The sequence below is a fragment of the Amphiprion ocellaris genome, chromosome 8 (assembly GCF_022539595.1).
Source record: "Amphiprion ocellaris isolate individual 3 ecotype Okinawa chromosome 8, ASM2253959v1, whole genome shotgun sequence".
NCBI lineage: Eukaryota > Metazoa > Chordata > Actinopteri > Pomacentridae > Amphiprion > Amphiprion ocellaris.
Window position 1 is genome coordinate 7,593,580 of NC_072773.1, and position 12,451 is coordinate 7,606,030.

The window sequence follows — 12,451 nt, forward strand, 5'->3', positions numbered from 1 at the left end:
TTGCTGAGTCTTTATGCACCAGTAATCTCTGTATATTTAAGGTCATTTTCTAGCCAATTACACTGGATGGATGTATTTAGTGAATGTGATTTTCTCTATAGATTGGGGGAGAAAACCATGAATAAGCCATCTAATAAATCCAAGGACCACAACCCTGTATGGAAATTTTTAAACAGGATTTTAGAGATGTATTTAGTCACTCTGTAAAATAATTCCTTCAGCCATTTCCCAAACGCTCGAACATTACATTCACTGCTAATATGAATAATCAGCTACACATACACCTGATTATTTTCACTCTATCTCTGGAGTCATTTTTACTTATTTTTCATCCTTGTCATAGATTCTCCTTTAAAAATGATTATTATAAGTAATAGGACTTTAAACAATGTCATTTATAGCAGAAAGAAAAGTATGAAAATTATAGCAATATAATAATTAATTTCATTTTAGCTTTTTGCGTCTTGTAAATAATTTCTTGTCATGATTAATGTTATTTGTATTTATTAAGTCTAGGTGCACACTGTAGCTAACACAGTTCATGTTCTGCGGATTTTATTCTGGAATTCTGCAGATTTCATATTTTTTGATTCTTAATATTTTGCATTACAGTAAACCATGGGAATGAGATACATGGACTCAATATTTCTACAATCCAGCATCCTGCCATGATATGTACTGACATTTTTTTCTCCAAATCAAGAACATTTTTTTAAAATTCTCAGCATCACTTCTTTTCTTCTGAGGATCAAAAGCTATATTGTATTGTCCTGTTGAAAAGCAAGTGACAAGAAGATAATGCAAATCATCATGAAATTCACTGTAAGTGTTACAAATATACAGAAGATCGTATGCAGTGGTTTTTTTTTATTTAAAAAAATGATATTTTTGTGCCTTGTGTAAAAATACATTTAGTTAAGCATGAACCTAGAATAGATTGTCTTATAAAGAAGCAGAGTATTTTTGGACAGAGGGCTGTATCTTAAAAGACAGCAGTGTTTGATCCTGCAGCAGGCTGTGTGAGAGCAGAGGTGGAGAAAATAAAAGCTCTCTGAATGAGTTATTTGTATATTGCTGGCTCTCGAGCCATGTTTTGCTGGGAAGCCAAATGAGTTGGATTAAAACAGATGTTTCTCTTTTAAATCCTGACACTGAGGCAGCCTGCAAAGCAATTAAGCACAAGATATCAAGTTAACCTCTTAAACCATGACTTTTTCTCAGCAAAAATGTTCTTGCATGTTTTTATAATTAAAAATCAAGAAGTGAAATTATTAGGCCTAAGGACGTTTTTTTTTATTATTGTAATATTTTCCTCAAATTCACAATGTGATACATTTAGAAAATGTAAAAATAAAGTTCAATACGTTTGAGTCCAGCTGCACCAATAAATGTATTTTTTACAAACTTCTGTCTATAATAGCTAATGTGATTTGAGTGGTACACATTCATCATCAAACTAAAACTGCACAGTTGTAGTGCATTAACTAGAGGGTTCATCAAGGGCTCATTTAAAGACCAACCAAAGCGTTAACATTATATTTGTTGTTACCACATTGTTTGTGCTGTTGTTGTGGTTTCTCAGTTTGCCATTGTCCTGTTTGTATCTTTTACAAATGGGATGTTAATGAGATACCAGAGGCTTCTGACTGCCCTCAACCCCATTTTGCTTGTTTGCTCTTTGTGCACCATTCGTCTTTTGTTGGCTGATCAGCTTCCTATTGGGTTGCTAGACAATATTCTTGGCATTTGTCGGCAAAATGAAAGAAGGATTAAGGGATGGCTACTGAACACTCCATGGCAAAGAAGTGGGCTGCTATTCTCCTTTTCAAAGCCCTCTCCCAGTTCAGCAGCTCCCCTTTATATATATTTGTTTTTTCAAAGACACCATTGACAAGTCCCAAGTGCTACAAGAAATAAAGGAAAGTCAACAAGTAGGCCAGACTGACAAAAATACTGATAAATGTTAAATAAGAAAATAAACTATACAATTAACTTCACTCTGAGCTCTGATTACAACCATTATAAGTGCCGTGTTTTTATGATGTAAAGCTTTGCAACACTGCTTCAGAAGGAGTTGCAATTGAAGATTATTTTATTGGATCAATGTATCAACTACTTAACTCACTGATCTATAAAATGTCAAACACAAGGTCCATTAATGCAACACTGTCACATGAATTAATTAGTCTTTTTGATTAGCTAGAAGAAACGGACGAGACAGCCATTACTCATATCTGGGAATTTGAAAATGATGAATGACAGTTGATTATAAAAACTGGCTCATTCATTTTTGATGTATGTTTCAAAGAACCAGTGAATGTTTCCACTGTTGGGCTGAAGTCATTTTCCTCAGCATTTGATTGCTCCACTTCATGATAATCACCACCATCACCGCTCTTATTATTACAGTGCTTTTAGAGCTGAATAATAAGTCATCATTATTCATTATCTTCCAGCATCCATCCATGTGTTTCTGTTGTCCAAATTAATAATTCAGTACAAGCTTTGAAAACCATTACGGTAGTTACATACAAAATGCTGAGGCATGTGAAGAATTTCATCTCATGTTATGCCTAATATTAATTTGCTTTTTTATTTGTAACTTTGAATGATTTTTGCTAAATTCTATTGCATCTCATTATTGTAAAATATTCTTGTAAAATATTGTTACACATATATTTTATTGTGTGTCTAAACAAGCAACACAATGCCAAATACCATGTGTGATATATGTATGCATGAAATGGTCTTTTTCATTGCAAAGGAAAATGACAGTCTGGTTTTCACATGTGATATCTTACATTTCAAGTGAAATATTTTTTTAAAAACTGACATTTTCAAATGTGAAACAGTTGCGGAAAAGTGTGACGTGTAACGTGTTTCATGAAATGCTCATAGGTGCGTTCTTTGCAATGGAAAATGAAACCTACTTTAGCATTTTTGTCAAACATTTATACATTAATTGGTTTATGAACTATTGTGTGGACTGCCTTATTAATTATGCAATAACTCACTTTTTGATGTTTTTCCTTTAAAATCTGGATACAATTCATTTTAATAAGCCTAATGCTAAATTAAACATTTGTATTTTCTAGTATTGTTCTGAATGTTTTGGTGTGGTGTTGCTTTGCTTTGTCGTGTTCCTCTGTGCTGCTACAGTGACCCAGTTTCCCCAAAGGGATCTAATAGCATCCCTGCCTGTCTCCACATCCCAGTGCAACTGTTAGTCTCTTTATTTTACTAAAGGAGAGGGAGACCTTCATATGGAGGAAGGTTGGCCTAAAATGAAGAACATTTTAAAACAAACTGGGCTGAATTATAAACATGTCCCTGTTGATTTGACGGACAGGATGTCGGAGATCACAATTTGGATGATGATGTCTATTTAAGATATGGAAAAAATTTTACCTCACTAGTCTGAGAATGAGCAAAATTATTTCACTCTGATATTCCTAGAAAAGAAAGTGTCGCTCTGAGCAGAAACATAGAATTGGTGTTGGGGGCACAGAGGCCCAGCAGATCCTCTCTCCTGCAGCAGATGGGCTTTAATTAATAGACAGGAAAGCCTGAAAGCAGTGCTGGCACTAGCTAATATGATGAACTCTCATTGTGGCAGCATCACTGCAAATGTTTCTGATAAGCAAAAAGCAGCAGAGGATTAAAGCCTCTAAGTTCCTAACTTTGCTCCAGCAGCTTTCTTTTTTCCTCACCTACTTTTTCTTTCTCTGCTCTTAAATTCTGAGACCCAGTGAATGAATCTTGTCCTCTGGTCTGCCTCAGGTCAACACTGGAAAGGTTGCAATGTCAGTGTTCATCCTGCTCATTACATCCAGACACCACTGACAGCATTTACCAGGACATGGAGCTCACTGTGTGAATATCCCTGTTGATATATTTACACAATATTTGTAGGGGAGTAACATTTTCACTGTGTCTACTAAGAAGCCATTTCTTATGGCTCATGCTCCCAAAGGAAAAAAAATCCTTTAGCTAAACTTAAATCTCTGTATCCACAATCACAGACCACCAGGACAAGACCCACTGATATCCAACACACCTTGATGACTTATGTGTGACAAAATCCTAAACCCCACTGGATTATATACTGTAAATATTTTGTGGACACAATCTTAATGGTGTAGTTCAAATATAGAACCTGAGATAAGTACATTTAGGGAAGGCTTCCATGATGGTATTAATAACGTGATGATGACTGATGGTTGGATGTCATAATATCACTAGTTGCAAATTAGTGGTGGACAAATTTATTGCTATATTGTTTTTGTTGTTGTTGTTGTTGTTGTTGTTGTTTTTTAAAGCTTTTGCAAAGGTACCTTGAGTAACCAATTATTAGTACCAGATTTGTCACTTTTGTTAAACAATTGTCAAATAATATTGCAAAATAAAGTTAAAAAACATATTTAATCACATAGATTAAGATTTTTTATCCCACATGCAGTGTTTCTCAACAGTTTCCAAATGAATTTGATAATGCTATGCTATAGCTAATATACATGTGTGAGCTCCTCTTAAAATTTAGGAATCACAGCTTGATGGCTGTTTTCATTGTAGTTTAGAAATCCTCTATAAATAAATAAAACACATATTTAAAAAAATAGGTTAATTGTATTTATTTCAAGAATTTCTTTGGTCACAATTACTGTCAAATTGAGACAAACCCCTGTCTGCAGTTTTCTGTGTGATGACTGCAAACTGCTCATCTAGTATAGTCATTTTAAAGAGAGAAAAGTAGCCAATGCTTAGATTGTAAAAAATGGAAACAATGTTTTGTCATCATAGGAGCTGAGTGCAGTTCAACACACTGACTATCAGGATGACGATGACGATTGTTATCATTATCACTTTTGACACACTTCTGTTAATATGTGTCCTCTGCGTCGCACATTGACTTCCAGTCCCCTTGGTTTTTTAATATATGTCTCAAAATTGTGAATGTTTTGGTGCAAGGCAGTGAGAGAGACAGGGGAGGTTAATCCCAGTTTAATACACTGATGCACGGCCCAGGACCAGGCTGTGATGATTGTGTTATCTCCAGCCAACATTTGGGTCTCCCTCAATTTCAACCCGGCAAAATAGCTGGGAGAAAGTGAAGATGGAGTGGCGTAAGTGCAGATGCCCGGGGAAAATTGTTATTAATAGCTGCAACTTCCCACAGCCTGTGCTCTCTATAAAGCTGCTTTCTTGTCACCTCCACTGGATTTGTTTGAAGTGCTCTCTCTATTCTTACAGTCCACCTTTTTTTCTTTCAACCAGGCTGGACTCCTGGAAAATGCTGTCTTTTCCTCGGTTGCTTAAGCCTATCAACATGTTGATTAAATGGTAATTAAATGTGGGGGCATAATATATTTACAAGCATTTTATCATGTGTTACTTATTCTAGAAATTATTATACAGGATGACAGTAATTTACAGAAATATGATGATCACTTTTTAGCATTTGACATCTATGTTTTCCAAATATTAGCAACAATCCTACTTGAATAAAATGAAAATAAGATCACTAGTAATTTTTTTCTGATTGCTTGTTCAAGACATATGGTAATTTATATATAGGCATGTAGTGCAGACTATACATGTAGATGAAATAATTTCTCATGTGCAAATGTCACCAATGTAAGAAAATGCAGAATGAAGAGCAGAGAAACGTGAGCTTGTGATCTTACACTGAACCTGAAATAGTACAGACATATTTTGTGACTAGTTTAAATGGCTATATCAAAACAAAAAAAAAAAAAATCTGGATTAATTTGTATGTAGTATTCACCCTATCCCCTGTATAGTAATGCCACCATATCATGTGGAAAAACTCATCTGATGGAAAGTCACAGTAAAGAGTGCTTTTCGGTGTGTTTGTCTCAGTGGCAGTATCTCACACACTCACACCTCTTTCATTCAGCCTAAAATGCACTCTGGTTCTGCCTACGACACTTACAAAATGCCATCAAAAATCCCATAAAAACAAATGATATGTATGTGAAAAAATACAATCTAAACAACGGGAGAGGAAACCTTAAAATCTCTGGAATTTATGCCACAGGCTTCACACCATGAAGTGAGCCACTGAAAGATGAAAGTGAAAAGAAATAAAGGGCTCAATTTAATCTGCTTTAAAGCCCTTCAACAGAATGCATGTGCCTGGAACTGTGAGAGAAGGGCTGATAGGGGATAAATATATTTCTTACCATGCCTTCCAGCTATTACACCCCTCTCCAACACAGACACCTATTCAACAGACACTGGTTTCATTACCAGCTGTAATAGGCTAAGTCTTCAAATTATTAAATGCCATTCCCGGATGACAGAAAGACACTCGGCTGATCTTTTGAAAAACGACAAAAGGAGGACAGTTGATGCACTTTGAATTTTTTTTTTTAAATTTCTCCAACAGAGCCAGTGGTCAGGAAAACTCGGGATGTGTATCCTCTGAGTCTAATTTACAAAATTTACTAAATGATCCAGTCACAAAGTCGAGGACAAACAACAATATGGAGGTTATTTTACAGCTCAGCTCAGTGGCTGAAGCTGGAAAAACAATTTAAATGAAGAAATAGATCTCACCCTCCTTAAGGAGCAAGTAAATTATTTCAATTTTGCACATTTCATTAAGTTAAACCATAATGACCATTCAATTTCAAAACAAGATTTTTCAAGGAACAGATCAATTGTTTAAAGATTCGATATTTGTTGATGGGTTTTTTTTCTTCTGGTTGTATAAAATTATTAAATTCTAATATCAACTCAGCTCAGATTTGGAAAGACATTCTTAATTGTTTTGGGGGGTTTGCTGTTGTTGTTGTTGTTGTTGTTGTTTTGTTATTATTTATTCAACTGTTATGATATAGTTCTAAATCTCAGTGCGTTCAAACGCCAGTCAGAGATGAACTCTCCTGAACACAGTGCTGTGACTGAGGCCGCCTGTAAATTGATACGGACTGGCACATCTCCGCCAGCATCGCTTTCAACGGAGCGTTTACGCAGCGCCACGGGAGCCCGATCCACCCCAGCGCTCCACAGCATAAATAATTAAACGGCCCTGTGTCTGCTGGGAGAACAGCTTCAAGGAGGTAAATCCAAAGCGACAAAACGCCCATTTAGAGCCAATTTGTAGACAATTCATCTCTTAGACAGCAGTCCAAGCAGCAGCTGTCCACACGCTGCCACTGCTCCGGCCTGGCTGTGTCCTCTGGCCTACCTTTGTCTCCGAGGATGCCGTCGATGCTGTGCTTCGTCTTCTTGTCTCCGTCTTCATCCTTTTTATCGCATTCGTCCTCGTCGTCCTTTTTTCCAAATCGAGCTCGAAGTACACGGCTGATCGAGCTCACTACGAAAATTAAGGCAACTTTAGTAAAATAATAATAATAATAATAATAATAATAATAATAATAATAATAATAATAATAATAATAATAATAATAATAATAATAATAATAATAATAATAATAATAATAATTCGTTTCCCTGCCATGTCTCCCTGTCAAAATTACCTTGACAATAATTTTCAACATTTTTCTGTTCATTTAATTTTGAAAAAAAATACAAAAAATAAAAAAATAAATTGCGGAGAGCTTGAATTAAATGCGGCTTACCAGAGGAGGCCTCACCTGAAGGAACTGTGCTTCTGTCACACACGCCGTCTTTCAGCAGCTTATCCCGTATCTCCCAGCTGAACATACCGGGGTTGTCCCGCTTGTACTCCTCTACCCGCTTCTCCACGTCGGGCGTCGCTACCTGCTGCAGAGGGACAGACAGACACACGGACAGTAGATCAGCGGGCCTCTGCGTGGTTCATTCAACTTTCTCCTACAAGATATTTTAGGCTGCCAGAGTCTCGTTACAATGCACTAATCTGATTCCTTGGATCCTCACCCTGGGCTTGCTGCCGCCTATCGCTCCGGGCCGGATGGAGCCCGTCTCCTGGTAGCGGCACAGGATCTTTGACACGCAGCCGTGGGAGACCCGCAGCTGCCTGGAGATGACGCAGGGCCGGATCCCGTGGTGGGCCATCTCCACGATCTTGTGTCGGATGTGGTTGGGCAGCGGCCGGCCGTTGATGAAGACGCCCCCGAGCTGGTTGACCCGTCCCTGGCCCAGAGGAGTGGACACTGTGGAGACACAAGCTCAGCTCAGAAAGACGTTCACCAGGAGGCCGCAGCTGGAGGAGAGCAGTCCGGAGCGAACAGAGCTGCTGGGCCTGGAATTCCAGCAATTATTCCCTCCGATTCATCTGTAGAAAACATGATTAACACTCCACAGCTCCATCAGACACTGCAGATAAGCGAATGGCCCCTTCTGTCCGTCTACATTATTCACCATCACGATGTCCAAAAATGTGGAATTAATCTCCTGCTTTTACATTTAATCTGAACATCCAGGCGCAGGACACTTGACGAATTTATTTCGGTTATTGACACCGTGAAGGTTTTAAACTTATAGGCGAAATTGTTATTGTATGATTTAATGCACCTATGCCTAATATTTATCAGGAGAAGCTCATTTTAGAGTATCCTCTTTCTATTTCTACAAGCTACAAATTAATTTAGAAAAATAAAAAAAGTTGCTGTACGAGTCTCGGCCCTTCATGTTTAGCCTAACATATCTGAAGTTTCACACTGAGCTTGAAAGTTTTCGGCCTCCTCTGTGCATATGTGAGGCCGAGCAGGCTGCTGGAGCTGCTGCCTACCTTCCAGAGGGAATCCGGAGCGGGAATAGTTTTGTCCGGGAGTCGGGCGCATCATCCGCGGAACAGTTCCTGGCAATGACGACATTGTACCATTAAAAAACAAACAAAAAAATTTTTTTTTATATTTGTTATAAAAAGAAGCGAATTTTTTTTTTTTTTTTTTTTAAAAGACAGTCAGCTTTTAGATGTCCAGATCAAGTGCTGACTTGTTGGTCACACTGAAAACGTGTGGCAGGTCCGCTGAGTGGCGGAGGAGAGGAAGGAGCTGGAGAGATGAAACCTCCACAGCAGGCTGACACGAACGAGATGCTGGGACTAACCCTCACACTGCTGATGTGTTCACGGTACAGAATTGATGTATCGCTGACAGGAGCTTATTAACCGCTGTCAAGGCTGGACTACTCTGACTGTCTCCAGGACCAGTGCGGACCAGGCGGGATCCAGAAAGGGGGACGGGTCGTGAGCACCGATAGGTTGGAGCTTTCTCTTATTCGAGAGGGAAAATCTACAACAAGTTTTAGCAGCCAATGAGAACTAAGGGATCATGATGAACACACACACAGCCTAGTGAAGCACTGACAGTCTACATGGTAGGCCTAAACAGAGCCTCTGCACATCTGGATGCACATTACACAGAGGGGTGAACACAGTCTAGCTGTCCAGCGTAATGCTGTACATAGGTGGCATCATTGGAGCTGCTGGACCCTGCAACATAAAGAGATATGCAGTCTGCTAATTCGGAAATGACCCAAAAAGCTCCATGCGTCTCCATCAGCACTTTGAATCCAGCTGCCTCCGCTTCTGGTGCGACAAACTCTGAACCAAGCATGGGATGTGTGCGCCCTGTCCGTGGCTGTACATGGTGTCTGTGGACGTGGACTGTCCAGAGTAGCCAAGACCGTTCCTTTTACATGTTGCAGCGGAATTTTCTAAATTTTAGTTTCAAATGTTGTAACCAAAAACTGAATTCAATTTCCCTCTGTTGTGATGGTGATATTTCAGAGTCAGATGTCTAAAATGTAACTGTCTAAATACCCAGAAAATTCTAATTTTATTTCTACATGTCGTGTACCTTTTGGATCAAACGAGATGGTGGATGAATTTGAAGAGAAAACGTTTACCTGAAGCTCAGTGAAGTATGAAAGGACAATATTACAACGTCCCAATTAAATGCAGTGACATTTCATTATTAGCAGCTGCATTGAATTGAAGGATTAGGACGCGCTCACTGTCCTGCCATAAATGAAAACAGACATATCTTTGCATTAACCCCATAATTAACAGTCCCTGACAGACTGTTTATTCAGTTGCGTTTTCAAAGGCTGACTGTCTGTTGCCTTATTTTTATTTACTTAGTTCCGTCCATTACATATGTTAATAATACTACTGCAAATAAGCAGCAACATGGAAAACTCTGTAATGATCCGCTCGATCCACCGGGGAAAAAATCTAGAGGAAGAATATTTGCTGAAAATGAAACTGTATGGACAGATGTGGTGGTTCTGACCCATCCTGGTCTCCACCAAATGATTTCATTGTAGAAATGGAATCTATGCTGCAGTTCCGCTGTTTGCTTGGATGGAATCATGTAGGTCAGTAAGACTGTTTGCGATCACAATGACACGTGTAAAAATTGAAATCACCATTACAGTCACCTGCTGTGTTCCGTGCGTAACCTGCGCGGACACAGTTTGTAGCAGATGCTGCTGCTGAGGGCTTCATTTGCTGGCGTCTGAGAGCCGCTTTCACCACCTGGATGTGGGTTTCTGATCGCGTGACACTGAAGAAGACGGAGCTAAACACCGGCAGATGGATGTGAAGGGCTCAGAGGAACCTTAACCGAGTGGCTAATGGTTTCTAAGTGTCACATCAGTGCGTCCTATTTTCCGGGTTTCTCACTAACACGGTGAGAGTCTCTCATAGCCTGCAGCGCTGCGCGCTAAAGAAGCTTCTAATGCTGCTGTAAACAAGGCTACTGCACTTTCATTACATATACAGATGCATCTCACATGGTTAGAATGTCCTGCAAGCATTTTCTTTTTTTTTGTATTTTAATTCTAACAGGTACACGTCCATACATTCTGTATTCAATACATGTAAAGTGAAAAAAATCAAGCTCTTTTTGCTCTAATTTTGATGATTATGGCTTATAGATAATACAAATCATGAATTTAAGTTGTAAAATATTTCCTAAAATCGACCATAAAAAGGATTTACAATACAGTAATGTCCAACTTCTGAAAAGGATGTTCATTTATGGATTCCTCTACCAGGAATTGCTGCATTGATGTGTTGTGGCATTGATGTGTTGTGGCATGGAGCTGATCAGCCTGTGAAACTGCTGAAACGTTTTTGTAGCCCAGGTTGCTGTAATAAAGGCCTTGAGCTCATCTGTAGTTTAAGGTCCGGGTTTGTCATCCTTGTCTTGATAATATCTCATGGGGTTCTGCAGGGTTCAGGTCAAATGGGTCTGCTGGCCAATCAATCACAATAATATCATGGTCAGTAAACCATTAGGTAGTAGTTTTGGCTCTGTGGGCAGGTGCTATGTCCTGCAGGAAAAGGAAATTAATATTTCAATGAAGTTTGACAGCAATGTAAATTTACTTTCATCTGAGAAGAAAACTTCGGACCACCGAGTAAAATCCATCCATTTTCTATGTAGCGCTTTATCCTGGAGCCTATATCCCAGTACACTCTAGACCAGGTCAAGATTCAATTCCAGGACCTTCAGGACCTTCAAGGTGTTCTAACCAATGCACTATTGTGCCACTAACACTAAGCTACAGTCCAGTTATTTCTCTCCTTGGACCAAGTAAGACGTTTCTGACATCGTCTCTGGTTCAGGAGTGTCTAGATTTTCGGAATGTGACAGCTGTAGCTTCTTTACTGTAGACATCTTTGCTTGGTGGGTCTTGAAGCACTGACACCTCCAAGTTCTTGAATCGACTTTTCTTGACAATCCCTTCGAGGCTGCGATCATCCCTGTTGTTTATGCACCTTTTCCTACCACACTTTTCCCTTCCAGTCAGCTTTTCATTAATATGCTTCGATACAGCCTCTGCCAACAGCCAGTCTTTTCAGCAGTGATCTTCTGTTGCTCCTTGTAGAGAGTGTTGATGTTTATCTTCTGGACAACTTTTAAGTCACTATTGTAGTGACTGATGTACTCAACTAGACTGAGACACACAGAATTTATTTTGCTTAAAAAGTAGTTTACGCAAACTCAAGAAAAATATTCTGTATTTTTAAATAATATAAATGTAAACAAAAAGGCTTGACATATTTCACTTTACATGTAATGAATATAGAATATCTTGAAGTTTTCCTTTTTGATTTAAAATATAATATATAATATACTCTTTCATAGATTTATGATAGATCAGTGTAAAGAATACTCTTTCATGGTTGTAAATACCTACCAGTTAAACAGACTGAATCCATCTTTGATTATATCCCATTCACCTTGGCTGTGTAGAGAGAAAATATTAACACCTTTTCACCTGACTTGACCAAGATATTATTCTGGTTTAAAACTACTTCACAATTTAATATGCTTTATTGGCATGTATATAATAATAACATTATAGCCAAAGCATGGTTGGTGGTGTGTGTGCGTGTGCGTGTGTGTGTGCGTGTGTGTTTGCCATATGTATAATAAGCTGTGTCAAGAATGTTGCATTATATACCAGTGATGTTTTAATTATGTGTCCCTCAGCTTGAGGGATGCCAAAAGAGTCTGTTGCTTAT

At 38.6% G+C, this 12,451-nt stretch overlaps 1 protein-coding gene across 5 annotated transcripts in view; it reads right to left on the minus strand.

The window, feature by feature from the left end:
• Nucleotides 1-12,451, minus strand: part of LOC111588280 (paired box protein Pax-7-like) — a 107,219-nt gene that overhangs the window by 68,713 nt on the left and 26,055 nt on the right. The window contains exons 1-5 of one of the 5 annotated variants that reach the window (XM_035943073.2): nt 9,022-9,158; nt 8,702-8,770; nt 7,888-8,123; nt 7,608-7,752; nt 7,214-7,342 (exon numbers count right to left, since the gene is read on the minus strand). In XM_035943073.2, the coding sequence (XP_035798966.1) occupies nt 7,214-7,342; nt 7,608-7,752; nt 7,888-8,123; nt 8,702-8,756 (565 nt within the window). In that variant the 5' untranslated portion in view covers nt 8,757-8,770; nt 9,022-9,158. Of the gene's footprint in view, nt 1-7,213; nt 7,343-7,607; nt 7,753-7,887; nt 8,124-8,701; nt 9,159-12,451 lie in introns of those variants that run through there. The other 4 variants (XM_035943072.2, XM_035943074.2, XM_023298563.3 and 1 more) reach the window with 4 other exon arrangements.